Source organism: Gadus chalcogrammus, chromosome 4 (genome assembly GCF_026213295.1).
Source record: "Gadus chalcogrammus isolate NIFS_2021 chromosome 4, NIFS_Gcha_1.0, whole genome shotgun sequence".
Lineage (NCBI taxonomy): Eukaryota > Metazoa > Chordata > Actinopteri > Gadiformes > Gadidae > Gadus > Gadus chalcogrammus.
This window is the reverse complement of record NC_079415.1, coordinates 33,258,786-33,276,909: the sequence shown is the minus strand read 5'-3', so window position 1 is coordinate 33,276,909 and position 18,124 is coordinate 33,258,786. Positions and strand designations below refer to the sequence as shown.

General features: G+C 54.0%; 1 protein-coding gene across 9 annotated transcripts in view; it reads right to left on the bottom strand.

The window, feature by feature from the left end:
• map4k4 (mitogen-activated protein kinase kinase kinase kinase 4) overlaps positions 1-18,124 on the bottom strand; it is a 48,402-nt gene that overhangs the window by 8,211 nt on the left and 22,067 nt on the right. For 2 of the 9 annotated variants that reach the window (XM_056588931.1, XM_056588933.1), the window contains exons 10-21: positions 17,366-17,541; positions 16,395-16,467; positions 15,076-15,286; positions 14,293-14,454; positions 12,115-12,201; positions 8,680-8,832; positions 5,670-5,770; positions 5,321-5,460; positions 4,541-4,635; positions 2,883-3,061; positions 1,831-1,960; positions 590-946 (exon numbers count right to left, since the gene is read on the bottom strand). In XM_056588931.1, coding sequence (XP_056444906.1) covers positions 590-946; positions 1,831-1,960; positions 2,883-3,061; positions 4,541-4,635; positions 5,321-5,460; positions 5,670-5,770; positions 8,680-8,832; positions 12,115-12,201; positions 14,293-14,454; positions 15,076-15,286; positions 16,395-16,467; positions 17,366-17,541 — 1,864 coding nt within the window. Of the gene's footprint in view, positions 1-589; positions 947-1,830; positions 1,961-2,882; positions 3,062-4,540; positions 4,636-5,320; positions 5,461-5,669; positions 5,771-7,076; positions 7,401-8,679; positions 8,833-12,114; positions 12,202-14,292; positions 14,455-15,075; positions 15,287-16,394; positions 16,468-17,365; positions 17,542-18,124 lie in introns of all 9 variants that reach the window. The other 7 variants (XM_056588934.1, XM_056588940.1, XM_056588936.1 and 4 more) reach the window with 5 other exon arrangements.

The window sequence follows — 18,124 nt, the reverse complement described above, 5'->3', positions numbered from 1 at the left end:
AAGCAGGAGCTTTGGTAAGTGACAGGCCGTGCACCAGGTGTGAGCCAGGCGAGAAGTGAGCCGGAGAGAGAAGGGGGGTGAGGTGTGGGGGGAGATGGGGGAGGGTGAGGTGTGGGGGGAGGGTGGGAGAGGGAGAGGGGGGCCGGTGCGCACCGATGAACAAGAACCGATCGCAGAGAATAGTACACACTGATTCAGCCTAGCTAGTTAGCCGAAAGCGCTAGGGTCTCAACACAAGCGCTTAACAAGTCGCGGGGTGGAATCTAACAATAGGATTTGCATTTGATCCTCAGCACACACGGGTGAGTCAGGCTGCGCCGACACAATGCGCTACGAGAAAACCGGTTTGAGGAGGTCACTCGAAAATCGACTTCTGCGCGACTGATGATGACCTCATCGTCCTGGCAACGCCCCCCGACCCTAAGATCAAAACAAACGCCACTGGGCGGGGCCGACAGTGTGTACACATCTCTGCGCTCCGTTCCGGCGTCGCCGGTGTGTGAGTAGGAGGGTGGGGTGGAGGTGGATGTCGGGGAGGTGGGGGAAGGGTGGAGGGGGAGATGGGGGGGGGGGGGGGGGGATGTCCTACCTCCTCGGCATTGAGCTGATCCAGGAGGTTCTGCGGCCGCAAGGCCTGGGAGCCGTTGTGGCTGGACGCCGGGGGGAAGGAGGAGGAGGAGGAGGTGGTGGAGGTGGAGGAGGAGGAGGGCATGGGGGTGGAGGAGGCGGAGGATGAGGTGGTGGAGGAGGCGGAGGAGGAGGCGGCCAAGGAAGGGGAGGGGTGGCTCTGCTGGATAAGGTCGGGCAGGTGCTGCTGCTGCTGCTGCTGCTGGTGGTGGAGGAGGAGGAGGTGGTGCGGGAGGTGGTGCAAGCCGTTTTTCTCCGGCGGGCCAGTGCCGGCGGCGGCGACCAGAGCCGCCGCCGCACTCTTTAGCTCACTGGCGCTCTGCAAGCACAGAACAGGCACACCATGGGGGGGGGGGGGGGGAACAGGGCGTGGCCCCCCCATCGGCTCCTAAGCTACCGCTAGGTGACGTCATCACCCACCCCCACACACAATGTCCCGTTGTTTCATATCGGACCCCCCCCCCTCCCCTCCCCCCGCCTTCTCTGGTATTCCCGGCACGATACATAATTCATAGGGTTTACACACACCCTGAAAAAGGCACTTCGCTGACATAAAAGGGAGGGTAAACAGGCTTCTCCATCCCTGTCGGGCCGGATAATGGGCTCTTAGCTAGACCAGACGCCGGTACACTTGAGCGAGTACGGCCGCGCGGGAAGAGCGTGAAGGATGTGACGGGATAGGCACGGACAGTTAACCAAAACAATTGTGGAAACGGGGAAAATACACAAACAGAAAAAAGGCTGTCTCTCTTCACCCATCGCTGTGTGTCCCAAACTGTGCTCGTTCATATCCGCAGTGCCGGTAATATGCATGTGCTATTAAAAAGAGGAGATTGTAAACTTGGTTCTACAAAAGGTTGCTACGGAAACAAAGTGGATTATAATAAAGCTGATGAGACGAACCTCAACAGTGCATTTACACGAGTGCTGGAAAGCCATTCTAAGCTAGTCACTGCAGTAACCAGGTTTCCCCAACTCTCACGTCGTCGCTGAAACCCAGTAACGTGAACCCGTGTCCCCTCAGAGCAAACCAAAGCGATAACACAAAACTGGAAAAAACGACCATCACCTGGTCACTTCACCTGCTACAAATCTCGTCTCGCATGTCAACGTACGGATTCATCGCCAGCCACCCTCCCACCACACCCTATCCCCAGCGGAGATCCAGGTCGAGTAAACACATCGTCACGGCCTGGGCCATACCTGTCTGATGACCAGGGTGCCGTCTTTGGAGGGCGTTGTGGCCTGGTCGCTCTCCGAGTCGTCGGCCAGCATGGTCTTCAGGGACTCCGTCTCGCCGTTGCTCAGCCTCCTGTAGAAGCCATGGGAATATCTGACGTCCGTAGCGAGACCCGTGTTAATAGACATGCAGCCGCAGACATGCAAAGCAATCCCCCGGCCCCCCAAAAAGGTGCAGGAACGAGCAGAGTATAAGCAGCGTGGTCATAGCCAGACTTTTTTTAAAAACTGCTCTGTGAAACATTGAGGCAAGCCTTGCTGTTTTAAAGCCAAGTACACAACAGACATGAAACCAACAAGTTTTTTGGAACAGAATTTGGAAATACTTAAATTATGGAAAGTCCCAAATTTGAGCCAATCTGAAACAGCATTTACAATAAACCGTGTTTGGCGATTATTTGAATGGACGGAGAAGCAGACTCCAATAACAACTAGCGTTAGCCTTTGGCATTAGCAGGATGAGCGTTTGAGCAAGTGATGAAGCAAATCAAAGCAACGCGATTGAGACGCGCATGAAAAAGGTGCCCCCTGTTTTCCACACCAGGTCTGAGGGCCGGTCAGTCATCCAGACATCCGGGCGCCCACACTCCCACTTGTGAGCCCCCCCCACCGTCACGACTAAAGGCTCAGTTACGGTTCCACGTCGACGCGACGCAACGACCACACAGACGCTCCCGACGCCGTCGCGAACCCGTTTCGGCTCCGCGTCGGGGTTTTAGTGAGCGGACCAATCACAGCCCTTTCTGCTTGCGTCGCCTCGACGCAAGGTTCCAATTTTTGGGAAGTTGCACGTCAGGCCCTCGCGGGGGCCACCAAGGAGGGTCCGCGGGGACGTAACGGGTCCGTAAAACCCCCCCTTGAGGTGCGTCGACGCGGAACCATAACCAAGCCTTACACCCGGTGGTGGTAAACAACACCCTGGGACCCTTAGCAACAAGCTAAGCAGCGAGGCAACGGTGGGGGGGGGGACCCGTGGAAGACGAGGCGCCAGGGGAGCGGCGAAGGGCGGGACCTACCCAGCCCTGGAGTCCTCGGCCCCGGACGTGGACTCCTCGCCCGCCTCCTGGTCCACCTCCTCGTCCTCCTCCTCGTCGGTGGTGCCCGAGTCGTCGCTGGAGGAGGAGTAGTCCGTGACCTTGTGCGGGGGCCGCACGTCGTCCACGGCACGCAGCTCCTTGGCCAGGGCCGTCAGGTCCTGGGAGACGCCGGGGCCCAAAGGGTCAAAAGGTCAGTCAGGCAGACAAGAGTTTGTGTTCACCGTCACTAGAAATTTTGTTCAAATTTTGTTCATTAGGAAATTTCGTTCATATTTCCAGAGTGCCGTGTTACAGACATTTTCAGTCATTTGTGTTTTTTAATGCATAGCACAATTTTTGCTTAAGTGATGGCTGGTCGTCTTATAGTCAAGCACTTGAAAGACTCGAGTAAACCCGGACAGAGAACCCTCTAGAATAGTTCTGGAACACCCTGGGTCTATGCCAATAATAAGTCTCTAGGCATCCCATTCGTAATGACTTTTTTTGGAAAAGATTTGCTTGATGAGGTTATAAAAAGGACAGCTTGGTCAAATTTCGCTGCAAGGACAGTGATGCAGCATCCTTCAACGGCCAAATTACAGTTCACAAAAAGGTGACGTCCGCCCACCCTCTAAACCAGACTGGAGAGTGTCCTCTAAAAGCGTTTACAAAGACAGAGTTGGAGCCTGTTAGGACTCATGCCCGTCCTTGATCAGAGGAGAAGCGGTGTATCGTGCTGTGACGTCAGGTGGTGTCTGGCCAATGAGAAGCTGTGTGTCGTGGTGTGAAGTCAGGTGGTGTCTGGCCAATGAGAAGCGGTGTATCGTGGTGTGACGTCACGTGGTGTCTGGCCAATGAGAAGCGGTGTGTCGTGGTGTGAAGTCAGGTGGTGTCTGGCCAATGAGAAGCGGTGTATCATGGTGTGACGTCAGGTGGTGTCTGGCCAATGAGACGCGAGTGATTCGGGGCAGAAAGTGACCAGGCAGTTGGCAAAGGGAAAGATAAAGTGGTCACTTCCTACAAAGGCCGAAAGCTACAACCATTCGCAAGCATAATCGAATGATCCGCTGGTGATTGGTTGTACTGCCGTATCCAATCATATCTAAGGTTTTTGTGTTTGTTTTCTGAAAAGGGCCGTGCCGGGGACAAAATGGCGCGGGCGTGTCATACATCATCAGGCCATCCATTGTTTGGTTGTTTTTTAATCAGGCTTACCACGTCACCCTAAGAAATTCCCAGACAACCACATCATGGCTCAGAGTTCACAGTCGGGGGAAATAATGGAATGAAAAAACACGAGAAAATCAAGTTCGGACGTCTGGTTGAACTGTATTTGGTTCCCCGTCGGTGTGACAGGAAAAGCCCTTGTTATCACTCCACTGAAATGAATCCATCAACACTGCTTTAGTGAGTCACTCGGTATCAATATACTGAGTGACTTACTCCTTTTTTTTTTCCGTTTGTTTTTTAAGAGGAGCGTCCATAGACTCACTGCATACCGGCAACACTTCAGAAATACGAACCCTGATCACTTGATTCTAGAGAAAGCTAGGGCTATATTTTCACACCTTGCCTTATTTATCTCGCGTCCCAAAAATCTAAAGTCTCCAAATTAAAAGCCCCCCTTGCCTCCGAGAAGGCTGAAGTGTAAGACTTACGGCTGGCCGGCTTGGCCTGGCCAGGTTCTTGTCTTCTGTCTTTTTGGCAGCGTTGTCCGGTCGTTGGAGGGGCGACCCTTCGGATTTGGAAGAGGCTTTGGGAGGAGGGGAAGGAAGGGGGGGGAGGGGGCAACGGTAAAGTTAGTAATCAACGGCAAAGAGGGAAATACACCAGGGGCTGTGTAGAAGACACAGGTTTGACAGGTTCTGAACATGAAACGGCGGTTGGAAACACAAGAACCAAGTGTGGGATAAAACGGCTATTCTGAACCGTTGGGAAGTCCTTATTTGGTCTTTTGCCCTTTGGAGTCTTCATTGATCGGTTCGTTCTAAAATGACCATTTAACGGAAATGAACTGACGCTCTATTCCTACAAACAGAACCAGTTTGTTTAAAAGGATGGTGTTTAGGATTAGACTGGGGAGGTTAATTTTAAGCAAAGAAAAAACTGTTTTTCTCCCTAACTTTTCCCAACCCATCTACAAACAAAATCGTATCCTTGTCTTTCAATAATGTTGGTAAAGTACAGTACACCAAGGCTGTATATAACGTTTAAAGCCATTCAATAATGATTTGTTGTACAGGATAGGTCAGTTCAGAGAGAGCTTCACGAGTTCACCTGGCGGCCATCTTGGTTCCAGTCGCTAGCTTACTAGACCCGGCATTTAGAACCAAGATGGCCTCTAGTTCATCGCCCATGAGGCTAGCATCCCCACCGAGCGGCGGGGGAGGGCGGGGGGGGGGTGTTAGTAGAGGTGTGAGGGAGGGGGGCCACAGTACCGGGGGACTCACAGCGAGGCCTGAAGCGGTCCCCGGAGCCAGCCTGGGAGCTGGAGTTGGACGAGCCCGAGGAGCTGCCGCTGCCCGGCCGCGGCTGCAGCTTCTCCACGCGGTCCCACAGCGGACGGGGCTCCACGCTGCTAACGGGACCCAAGGGGAGGGGCGGTTAGCCTAGCATCAGCATTAGCGTTAGCGTTAGCAACCCGTCCGTGTTGCGGTCATTGTTGGCGTGACAAACGGCAGCGGCATTAGCATTGGCAACCAAAACAAAGGATCGCCGAACTTCATTGTTAGCGTCAAGACATCCTGTGTGCGGGGGTCCACTGAATTAATTGGTTTCCATGGTTACCTGCCGACGTTCCTCTGGGCGACCTGGTTGCTAGGCTGCGTCGGCAAGGGCGACTCGCGACGGGACAGCACAGGGGACCTGGACGTTGTCCTCACCGGGACCTGACACACACACACACACACACACACACACACACACACACACACACACACACACACACACACACACACACACACACACACACACACACACACACACACACACACACACACACACACACACACACACTCGAATGAGCATCCGAAAAAGTACTACGCGGCAAGACAGCATAACAGCGATTTTTGCCAGCCGTTTTTTGCGATTGCGGACGGCAAAGAAAAAGGAACAACGAGGTGAACACCAGGATTCACAGAAGCAGCCGCGACGAAGCCAAACATAATCAGCGCACACAGTCAGAGCTCCATTCTGCGATTGAGAGAAATGCGGAACAAAATGAGTCACTGGCGGACAGAGACGGAGCAAAATAAATAAAATCGACAACGCGCAGCGACACAGCTCAAAGGCACGCGGGCAGGCCATGGGTTGCCAACTCGTGGTTGACAGAAGAAGCAAACACAGATGGATGGCAGAGGGCGGGGACGGGGTGACAGGTGAGGGTCAGGGGGTGGGGGGTTTGGTGGGGACAGAGCTGGGCAATATATCAACGCCATCGATATCGATTCACCCCTAGAATGAGATTGAGATATACAGTACTTCCATACAATCCTTATTTGCTTGCGATGGAAAATTTACACTTTGTAAAGTTGTGATTTTGGTGGTCTTTTAAGCTAGCCGGGCTCCGCCCGCCTAAGTACTTACGCTCAATTTGAATTTCCATTCAGTACTACGTCTGGGTCTGCGGCATGTTAGTGGGTTTTCTCCCGTCGAAACTTTCTGCGTCCAATCAGCGAACAGAGGGAGTGGCTGAGAACGATGACGTTAAAGTCAGCTCTCGTTGACGGACATCTTCACGCAGGCGATTGGTTTGTTTACAGCCTGCGCGCAACGTGATTCCCGACCAAACGTTAGCGATTACTTACGGCAGATCCAGAGTGGCACTGGGCGGATCCAATAGTTTTAAACTTCAACAGACGCCCGCCTTCAAGTGAGTTAACGTTTAGTCAATTGAGTGGGTCCAGACTCTCTGTCCAAATGAACTGAAGTACGAGAGTCTGGTAGGACCAGGCTACCTTTAAGCAGCAAGGACCAAAGAATGAATCCAAAGTGACTTTACTCCAACGCCAAGTACTGCCCTCGCTAAGAACAAAACGTCGTTGCGTGAGCCAATCGAAAAGCGGCGCAGGCGTTCGTCATCGGCGAGGCCGGGGTGGAGATGGCGTCGTCGAGGCGATGACGCCCTCCATATTGCCCAGCTCCGCGGCGGGGACAGGGTGGGGTCGGGTGGGGTCCGAGCGGCGGTGTCCTTACCCTGGGAGGCACCTCGTCGCTGGGGGCCTGGGGGTGGTGGTGTTGGGGAGGTTGGGGCTGGGGGTCGGGTCGTGCGGGCGATGGGTGATGATGGTGGTGGTGGTGGTGTTGGGGGGGGTCCTGGGCGGAGCGCAGGTGCAGCTGGGCGTAGCCCGGGGCAACGCCGCCGCCGCCAGGCTCGCTGAACGACTGCGAGCGCGCGACCGCAGGCGGGGGGGCCCCGATGGGGGGGGCGGCGGGGGGGGGAGGTGGAGGAGGAGGAGAGGGGGCGGAGGCGGCGGCGCTGGTGCTGCTCTTGAGAGCGGCCAGGTGGGACCACTGGACCTTGGATGAGGTGGAGGGAGGAGGAGGAGGAGGAGGGGGAGAGGGGGGAGGAGGAGGAGGGGGAGGAGGAGGGAGGGGGAGGGGGAGGAGGAGGGAGGAGGAGGAGAGGGGAGGAGGGAGAAGGGTTGGGGGTGGGCAAGAAGACGATACAGTGAGGAATGAGGGTAGATGAACGTCAAAAGTACACACGTGCACTTTCGCACGCACACACACAGACACATGCACACAGACACTTACACACCTCACTCGCAGTCTGTGAACACCTTTCCGAGACCAACAACCGGGTATATATATGTGGAGAAGTGCACTGGGTGTGAGGCCGATGTATCGACCCTCGAGGGCGGAGGCATCATCAAAGGACCCTTTTCTCACGCCATTGTTTCGGTTTCAAATGACCTCCGACTTTGGCGACGTTTCAGATCAGACGGCTTTAAATAAAACTGGGTAGGAATTTCGAAGACATGATCCCGAAACACGGCGTCGAAATGCCATGACGATATGTTTAAAGAAGGTCGATCTTTTAGCTATTTAGATCTTGGTTGATGTAAAGTGTGTGATGAGTCATAGGAGGGGGGGGAGGGAGGAGGGGGGAGAGGAGGGGAGGGGAGGAGGGAGGGAGGAGGGGAGATGAGGGGAGGGAGGAGAGGGAGGGGGATGGAAGGAGGGAGGGAGGGAGGAGAGGAGGTTGGATGGAGGGAGGGAGGGAGGGAGGGAGGGGAGGAGGTTGAATGGAGGGAGGGAGGGAGGAGAGGAGGTTGGATGGAGGGAGGGAGGAGGTAGGAGGGAGGGGGAAGGAAGGAGGGAGGGAGGGGGAAGGAAGGAGGGAGGGGGAAGGAGGGAGGGAGGGAGGGAGGGAGGAGAGGAGGTAGGATGGAGGGAGGGAGGAGGGGAGGGAGGAAGGAGGGAGGGGGAAGGAAGGAAGAAGGGAGGGAGGGAGGGAGGAGAGGAGGTAGGATGGAGGGAGGGAGGAGGGGAGGGAGGAAGGAAGGAGGGAGGGAGGGAGGAGAGGAGGTAGGATGGAGGGAGGGAGGGAGGAGGGGAGGGAGGAAGGAAGGAGGGAGGGAGGGAGGGAGGGAGGGAGGAGAGGAGGTAGGATGGAGGGAGGGAGGAAGGAAGGAGGGAGGGAGGGAGGGAGGGAGGAGAGGAGGTAGGATGGAGGGAGGGAGGAGGGGAGGGAGGAAGGAGGGAGGAAGGAGGGAGGGAGGAGAGGAGGTTGGATGGAGGGAGGGAGGAGGAGAGGAGGTTGGATGGAGGGAGGGAGGGAGGAGGGGAGGGTTACCTGTGGCTCCATGGGCCGGTGCATGGCGGAGGCCTCGGCCGGCCCCGCCCCGTTGGAGAAGGGTTCTGAGGAGCGGGGGGGCAGGGGGGGCTGCTTGGGGGGCGGGGCTGTCTGCGGGGAGCCCTGGATGTTCTTGCGGTAGCGCTCGTCCGCCTGGGGGGAGGGCGGCCGCAGCACGGGGGGAGGGGGACAGGAAGGGGAGGAGTTAGAACCAGAGACACGGTACGAACAAACACGGGCCGAGGTCAGCGGCTGAGGTGAATAACCGAGGGGAACTCTTTTAGTGTCGGAACAAAATGGCGTACAAAGGATAGAAAGCGAAACCCAGATTTTGATGAATTAAGCAAACAGTCTCCACTCTGTTAAGTGGATACGGCATTACCATATCAATGCCGTCATTGTTAATTCCACGCTAATCACCTCGAATCAATGGTTATTCCTTTAAATTCCCCTCCGTTTATTTCTCCTGCCATTCGCCAATTTTTGGGAAAGCCCTTCAGGGATTCTCCAAAAACCACCCGACGAAGGGTTCATCTGCATGGCGAATGACAGCTACACCACCACCGCGTACGGCCCGGCAGCCACACACAGGTCCGAGACACCCCTCGACGCGAAGCCAGGGGGCGGACGAACGTGCGCACAGCCCTACTCTGGAAAATACGGTCTCCAGGAACCTCACCTGGAAACCGTGTAACGACTCGGGCGAAGAAGAAGCGACGACGAAACAAAAATCGGTTAAGGCGTCAGTGCCGACGGTTCGCGAGGGGCCTTTCGGGAAGTTAGGGGCCCCCGCTTGTTAGTACGGGGGCCTCAGGTCGTACGCATGCACGTTACACACCTACATGCCGAGAAGGAGGACAGTGGCAAGGCGCCCGGTGCTACATGTAAGGCCATTCAGGAATAAGAGGAGGGAAAAGGTCATAACAGATGGCGTCCATTGAGAGTCTGAGACAAAAGCCAAGAAAAGTCACGGACGGGTGAAGACTTCGAATTCGGAATTTGAGCCGGTTTGACGTCGTACATCGCTGAATGGGGATTTTGTCTCGGGGCTGCTGGGTATTCTTAGCCCCCTTGGTGTGTGTGATGCTTTAGGGTGTAAACGTCAGACTGCATCGATGCTTTGTATAGTATACTTTACACCTGAAAATGTTTGGTTTCTTTAGAAATTATAGAAAACCGTTGAATGATGGTTGTCAAATTGTAGGGTGCTATCGAATAGTTCGGTCAATCGCATTAAATCAGACTGCAAAAATCTTTTGGGCTTACTGTGGGATTTGGGCCACAAAACAAGACCTCAAACACGTCATGTTGTGGACTACCGTGACAAAAACACAAACCAAAAACCAATGGCTTAAGCGTGTGCAATTTGTCACACCTAGCATAGCAGCGGTTATACTGTGACTGAATCCTTAAAACTGTTTCAGGTTTGTCGACGATCAGGAAAAACTGAAAAAAGGAGACCAACGCCTAATGAAAGGGTTTAGTAGTCAGTACACAGAAGATATGCAAAGCAGCAGTGGGCGCAAACAGCTCTGGTGTGCCGGGGAACACAGGGGGGACTTCAGAGCCCGGTAGTTTTCCATTCAGGGCGCGTCGTACCCCACTATGAGGTCCCCAGCTGTGGGAGGAGCCGCCTCCTTAAGAAACACTGGTCCTTTGGGAACGAAAGAGGACACGGCCTCCTCCGCAATGAGACAAACAACACATTTCCGTCAGCTTTCGCCTCGAGAAATGTACACGGCTGGTCTCGTTCTCAGTCGCCTCTAGGTGTTGGGTCTGTAAACAACTTTTTTTTGTGTCGTATTTTTTTTTTGCTAGGAAGGAAAAAAAACAAAACAGCGTTTGGCCCCCGGTGCCACGTGCTGCAGACCGGGAGAAGACGAGAGGTAGGGGAGCCAGAGGAAGCAGACGACAGTGGGAGATAGAGCCGGGGGCGGGCGGGGGGGGCGCCCGACGACGAGGTTCACCTCTAGGGTAGGCTGAGGAGGAGGAGGGGAACCCACAGGCTCCGCCTCTTCTGTCCGGGGGGGGGTGCCGGCGTCGTCGGTCTGGGGGTTTGTTTGGGGCGCGGTGTCGGGCGGGGCGTGGTCGGGGTCGGCCGTCTTGGAGGACGGGGGATGGGGCTCGACGACGGCGGCTAGGGGGGCGCCCGCGAGGGGTCTGTCTAAAGCGAGGGGGCCGTCGAGGACTTGCGCCTGGGGGGTCGGGGTGAGGGCCGCGGGGGGCCCGTCCGGCGCGTGGCAGGGGGCCGGGCTGGTGTCGCCGGCCCCTCCCTGCGGCGGCTGGCGGTCGTGTTTGAGCGCGAGCAGGAAGGCCTGCTCCTGCTGCAGCCGCTTGTGGAGACGCTCGGCCTTGCGCTGCTCCTCCAGCTCGCGCCACTTGAACTCCTGGTGTTAGGGTGTGTGTGTGTGCGTGTGCGTGTGCGTGTGTGTGTGTGTATTTGAGTGAGTGAGTGAGTGAGTGAGTGAGTGTGGATATTTGAGTGAGTGAGTGAGTGAGTGAGTGAGTGAGTGAGTGAGTGTGTGTGTGATGGTTAGGTGATCAGGTCAGAGAGAGTGTTGACAGCGTTGGTCAGAGCCCATCGTTGGTGGACAGTAAAGGCTGAACCCCCTCTCAGCTGAAAGGAGGCATCCGTACGAAACGCTACGCACCCTAAAAAACTGACTGCAATTATGCCAAATCGTTATCATATTATACGATCATTTTTGTTCTTTTTAGGTCTAGTTTTTCCCTTTCTTGGGCCATAAAACTCCCTGAATAAGGTTAAAGAACAAATAGCATTCAAAGTGAATCACACCAAACAAAAACATTATGTCGGCACGCAACAATTATCGCAATGCTTTTAATTTAAATCCTTAAATCAAAGCGCTCTAATATTCTCGATTCCTATCGTCCGAGTAGAACCAGTAAAATCCAGAATGAAATACATAAAAGCAGTGAGTCATTTAACGGAGACTCGCATAGTTGTCATAAAAGACAGTACAATAAAATCTGATGTCTGTTATTCACAGCAGATGAAACACAACTGCTGGTGAAATCTGAATATTTCATAATTCTGCATCGGTCTGGGTCAAATAACTCCAAAGCCACAAGGAAAGGGGACGAGTTTGTTCGGGGTGATAAATGATTTGTTTTACTACGGCTTAAAGAGGGAGGGAAGAAATACCCTTGAAAGAATCCTGTTTGTTTTGACTCATAAGGTTTTGTGAAACCCAACCCAACCGAGAGAACCAATCGCATACGATTAATAAATGCTTTAAACTCCCAACGACGTGCATTTGCATTTCAAGATGATAACCAAAATAAACGTGTGTGTGTGTGTGTGTGTGTGTGTGTGTGTGTGTGTGTGTGTGTGTGTGTGTGTGTGTGTGTGTGTGTGTGTGTGTGTGTGTGTGTGTGTGTGTGTGTGTGTGTGTGTGTGTGTGTGTGTCTCACCAACAGCATGGCCTGCTCGTGGAGCAGCTGTTGCTGCAGCATCTCCAGGTGCCTCTGCTCCTCCTCCAACTGCCGGCGGATGTACTCCTGTCAATCAACACAAAGCACGCCGCGCCATTGGTGGAGAGGCCAGGAAACGGGAAACAAAAGGCGGGTCCAGAAGTAGGACCCTCCATCTTCTTTTCTTGGGTTTGTTATTACAATACGTTGCCATGAAACTTATTTGGTGGTGAAAATGGACTGATTTAGCGCACATAATTGTCCTAGTTTTTTAAGTGGCACTGTAAGATTGAGCCCCTCTAAGTTACCAGGCGGGAAACTTTCACAATTGAATAATGAAATAACGTTACAACAGTCGGTACTGTCCAATCCAACTGACGACGACGAATTTTGTGACGCAAACTAGCGTAGCTCGGAAGGGCTTTCGGGACTCTCAATAGGTACTAGGGGTGTAACGGTACACAAAAGTCACGGTTCGGTACGTACCTCGGTTTTTAAGTCACGGTACGGTACGATACGGTACGGTTAATAGTTAAGGGGAATTAAAAAAAAAAAAAAAGCGGCAATGAAAACACCAATAAACTTTGTTATGGCATTTCAGTTTCTGAATTCCCAGTGAGCTGGGTTTGTACAGCTCGCTTTTTTTTTCACAGCAACGGTGATAGTAACACCTGGATGGCGCCTTTTCAAATGCGTGTGCATGTTAAAGTGCTGTAAGAAGACACAGGGAGCCCTATCCATTGCCGGACAGCCTGTCGGAGACCCTCTCCCTAGCTTACGTGCACATCCAATATTTTTAACTATGCGTCGAAACCATGGACCTATTGGTCGACGCAATGGAGACGGCAAGGGCTGTGATTGGTCCTCTAACAAAATAATTTCCTGAATCACTTCTTCGGTTTGACTTTGTACCTTAATTACTTTGTACATTGTTTACTTTGCACCAGGACCAATAAAACACCAAATAAGATTTGAAAAGCTTTGGAAGTGTATTTACTACACTGCTTAAATGGTTTGTAACATACATAGGCCTACTGTATAAGATATATCGGGCGGCCAATTGCATTGCGTATCCGACATCCCGACGGAGAGCTGCTGAAGGGATTACGGAGTCGGAGTAGCCGACTCGCCGAGCACAGCAGGACCGAGAAAAAAATAATAATAATAGTTTCACTTCTGACACCAATTTAGTGACCTCGCCGGTGACATAATGATGTCGAGTCATTAGTAGTTGAAGGTAGTTTTAATGAACCAAAACCAGGTCACTGAAACCCGTAACGTCATTACCAACGGCAGAAAACCGACCCAAAACAAACCCCGGTTACCCCGGCAACCCCCAACACGGTCTCACTCGCGTGCAGGCCCCCACCCTCCTGTTCTCCCAAGGCCCTCCCCCAGCTGACCTAATGATTCGCCCCCACGCTGATTGACAAGAAGAACATTACAATACATGCACATAGAACAACTGGCATAACGGACAACGAAATATAATGCAACACATAACACGCAAACTATTTAACTGTCCCAGGGTCGCTACATTACTTTGGCTAAACGGTCCGGGTGGAACTCCGACTTCAAGTTTTAAATTCCGTATTCAAAACAAGCCTTTACATTCACCATATTAACGCTATGTACGCCACATTTACGAACCGCGGTAAACCTCTGTAACCGCACCGAAGTGCCTGTACCGTGACGGTTCGGTACAAATACGTGTACCGTTACACCCCTAATAGGTACGGGCTAGCCGGTGCCTTTTAATCGTAGAATATATATACCAGTTAAAGCGCTTCTGTGATCAGCTTTGACCACAGAAATGGTCCAGAATAATTTTTACCTACGAGCTAGCTGGTGATGCTAGCTGGTGAAGCTAGCTGGTGAAGCTAGCTTGAGTATTATTATTGAGTATTGTATCTAAGAATCCCGAAACGGGTTAGGGTTAGATTGGACTCTTGGGATGGCTGAGGCTTCCCACACACACACACACACACACAGCGTGTGTGGCCGTGTGGCAATGGGAACGCCGCGACACCGAGCTTCCCAGGTGGAGCCTTCCCAGATCCCTAATGCAAGGCATCACAAGACCCTTTAAACGGGAAGACCTCGGTAAACCGCTACGGCGTTTTAGCGACTGGCTCCCAGTGGTGGGGGGGTGGTTTGGGGGGGGGTTCTGGGACCGACCTGCTCCCGGTCGTTCCTCCTCTTCTCGTCCTCGGCCCGCCGGCGCTCCTCCTCCTCCTTGCGGCGACGGTCCGTCTCCTCCACGCGGCGCTTCTCCTCCTGCTCGCGGCGGCGCTGCTCGCGCTCCTGCTGCCGCCGCACCTCGCGCTCGCGGCGCTGTTGCTGCTCCGGGGCGAGGGAGGGGCGAGGGGGGAAGGGAGTGAGGGAGGGGCGAGGGAGGGGCGAGGGAGGAAGGGAGGGGCGAGAAAGGAAGAGCGAACGAGGGAGGGAGGGAGAGAGAGAAGGAGGGAGGGAGGGGCGAGAGAGAGAAGGAGGGAGGGAGGGAGGGAGGGAGAGAGAGGAGGAAGGGAGGGGCAAGAGAGAAGGAGGGAGGGAAGGAGAGAGCAGGTGGGGGGGTGAGGGGCGAGAGAGAGAACGAGGGAGGGAGAGAGAGAGCAGGTGGGGGGAGGGAGAGGGAGCGGTGAGAGAGAGTGAGAGCGAGAGAGAGCGAGAGTAAAATGGGTAAAAAGAAATGAGGGAAAACAACAGAATGAGGAGAAAAAGGAGGGAGGGGGAGAGAGGGGGAGAGAAAAGGAGAAGGCAAAAGGGAGGAAGGGGAGAGTGATCCGATGGAGAGATAGAAGGGGGAGAGAGAGAGAGAGAGAGAAAAATACAAACTTCAGTTCAACGTTCAGCGGGAACAACAAAAAACGAGAACCAAGACGTCAATAAACCAACACCGACCGCCGCCTCATCGCCATGGTGACGGCCCCCCCCCCCCTCCCCGCTCTCCCCTCCCCTCACCTCCTCCAGCCGCCTCCTCTGCTCCTTCTGCTGCTCGATGCGCTTCTGCCGCTCGGCCAGCAGCTGCCTCTTGTACTCCTCCTGCTCCCTCATCTGCTGCTCCTGCAGCAGCTGCTGCCGCCGCAGCGCCTCAGAGCGCTCCTTGTTCTCCTGCTGCAGCCGGATGAAGTCCCGGCGCAGCGTGGACTCACCCGGCACGTTGACGATGGAGCTGGGGGAGGGGGAGGGGGGGAGGAGGAGGAGGAGGAGGAGGAGGAGGAGGAGGAGGAGGAGGGCAGTAGAGGTGGTGGTTGGAGGTGGAGGAGGGGGAAGGAGAATGTTATTTAGCGTTCCACCATCTTGGGGGTCACCTGATGTTAATTTGGAGTTCAGTTGATTGCTGGCATATAAAGTCAGATTCATGCTATTTTTGATTGACAATTATTCATTAAACCAGCGGGGGGGGGGGGGGGGGGGGGGGGATTTAGTGTTTAACAACTGTTGCCGGTCCCCTGATGTTTATTAATGTAGGCTTGCTGGAGATTGCCAGCTTATGTGGTTAAAGATACTATTTTTGATAAACACCGTTATCTCAGGAGGTGGAAAGGTCTGGTTAAAATATTCTGGGGGGGGGCACACGTTCTCAGAGACCCTGTTGGACTGAGCTCATTGTTTGAGTACTATTTCCAAAAGTACCGTTTACTACACCGCCACAGAGTAAGAAAGGGGACGTTAGCAGCCAATGCCAACAAGGCTCACTGAAAAATATTATTTAATACTACAACGTCGTCATTTGCTTTGAGCAGTTTGAGCAGTTTATGTTCGGAGCAGACTTCAAAACCATCTCCGCTACAGTTAGAAGACAAGGGATTTCCCACTTCTTATCAAACTCCTCATTTGGCAGATGCTTTTATCCAAAGCATCATGAATTACAGGCATTTCTCGGGTGATTTACAGCGTGACACACGGCATCCTGTTGCTGTTAACTTTATCCCCCCTTGCAGCGATCTCCAAACACCAAGCCTTTCAGGGTATTACTAACGCGGTGCGTTACTCATAAGTGACACACAGGACTTCCTCTGACACTAGCGACGGTGGAATGCAATGAGGAAGCACAGTCAGGACTTTATAGAGCCTCTTTAAAAAACACAAAACTGTTAGTTTCCTCAACAAAGGATTCTAAAGGACCAGCTGGGGCACCAACCAACCCGAACCCCTGGAATCCAACCGCCTATATAGATCTCGTGAGCCCTCAACAACACTGTCCACCATTCAGACACTTTAGCTCGTGGAGGTGAAGAGTCGGATGTGTCTGAACCCTGGGAGGTCAAAGGTCACACCTTGGTTCCCCGTCCTGCTCCGCGGGCTCCTCCTCTTCCTCCTCGCTGCCGCTGTACTCGTACTCCGTCTCGTCTGCGCGGAGGGAGACAACGACAAAGTGAGTGCTTCGAAAACTGATACGGGGGTTCTGTCGGAGCGGCCATCACTGTAGCCTTTAGGACTGGAGGAAGGGGAGAGAGAGGACTGGAGACGGTAGGAGGAGAGACCGACCGGGATGGACAGTGTCGAACAAAGGAGGACGGGATGAGAGAATAGAGACGGTAGGAGGAGAGACCAAACGGGATGGACAGTGTCGAACAAAAGGAGGACGGGATGACGGAATAGAGACAAGAGGAGGAGAGACTGAACGAGGTGGAGAAGGAGTCAAAGGGGAGGACGGGATGACAGAATAGAGACGGGAGGAGGAGGAAACGAGGGCACGGAGAGAGGCGGAGCAGTGAATCAGACGAAAATAAGGACACAAATCTAGACAGGGCGGAGGACTTAAGAGATGGAACGAGACAAACGGATAGGAAGAGAACATCCACACTAACAAGACTAAATCAAAAAGACCGAAAGGAGGACAGACGGGAAGAGAGAAGAAACCACTGAAAGACAGAAAGACGGACGAAAAAGGAAATCAAAACAGAGGAACAACAAGGGCTGCATCTATCGAGTGAGTTCCCGATTCGGCGCCTGTTTGTTCCTCGGTATCTCGGCAAGCGGGGAAACACTCGTCGACGTGTCGAACCGAAGCTCAAAATAACACCCTCGCTCGTCTCGCTTTGACCACAACCCAAAGACATCCCGTAACAGTCTAGCCGACCAAAGAAAAGAAAACGTCCCCGGGTCGAGAAGATCAAGGTATCAGTGTACCGTCTCCCAACCCCTCTCGCCGATCGATCGGACGGGGCGCAGCACCTAGAGGGAGAGCCAAACTAAGGGAGGGGGGGGGGGGGGGGGGGGGGAGAGAGACGGCGGGACCACCCACCCCTCTCGCCGCGCTTCTTCTTGGTGCGGTCGATGTGGTCCTTGAGCTGGATGCGGACCTGTCTCTCGTTGGGCTGGTCCCGGATGTAGGGGTGCTTGAGCAGCTGCTCCGTGGGCGGCCTCTGGGTGTAGTTCTTCACCAGGCACGCCTCGATGAAGCTGATGAACTTCTTGGACCTGGCGGGGGGGGGGGGGGGGGGTGGAGGAGGTGAGACGGTTAGTGGAGGAGGAGGGGGGGGGGGGGAGACGAGGAGATGGAGTGGTAGCAGAGATGACGGTGGAGGGTGGAGGAGTGTGGTGGAGGTAGGAGGTGGTGGTGTAGGTGGAGGAGGAAGGGTGTAGTAGAGATGACGGTGGAGGTTGGTGGAGGTGGAAGTGACGAGGGGATTGGTTTGGGTTGTGGTTGCAAAATCCCCACGTTTCAAATACTTTGCGTTCGACTTAATGAGAAGACGCCGCGCGGTTTGACTCAAGAGGAAGAGAATGATCAGAAACGGGACCACAAACGGAATGGAACGTGGACAACCGTGGAAACCATGAACCCTCGTCTTGTGAGCTCAGTGGTCCTGTCCTAGATCAGCCTGTCGCTGGTATCACTAGACCTCGCTCCTTAGAGGGGAACACGGGTCACAACCAGTGAGGATGCTCAAAGTAACGGACCTTTTTGGACAAACATTCCCCCCAACTTCAAAGACCTACAGCACTCGTCATATCAGCACCTCAGGGGGGCTGATAGGAGGGAAGTAGTGTGCGTGTGTAC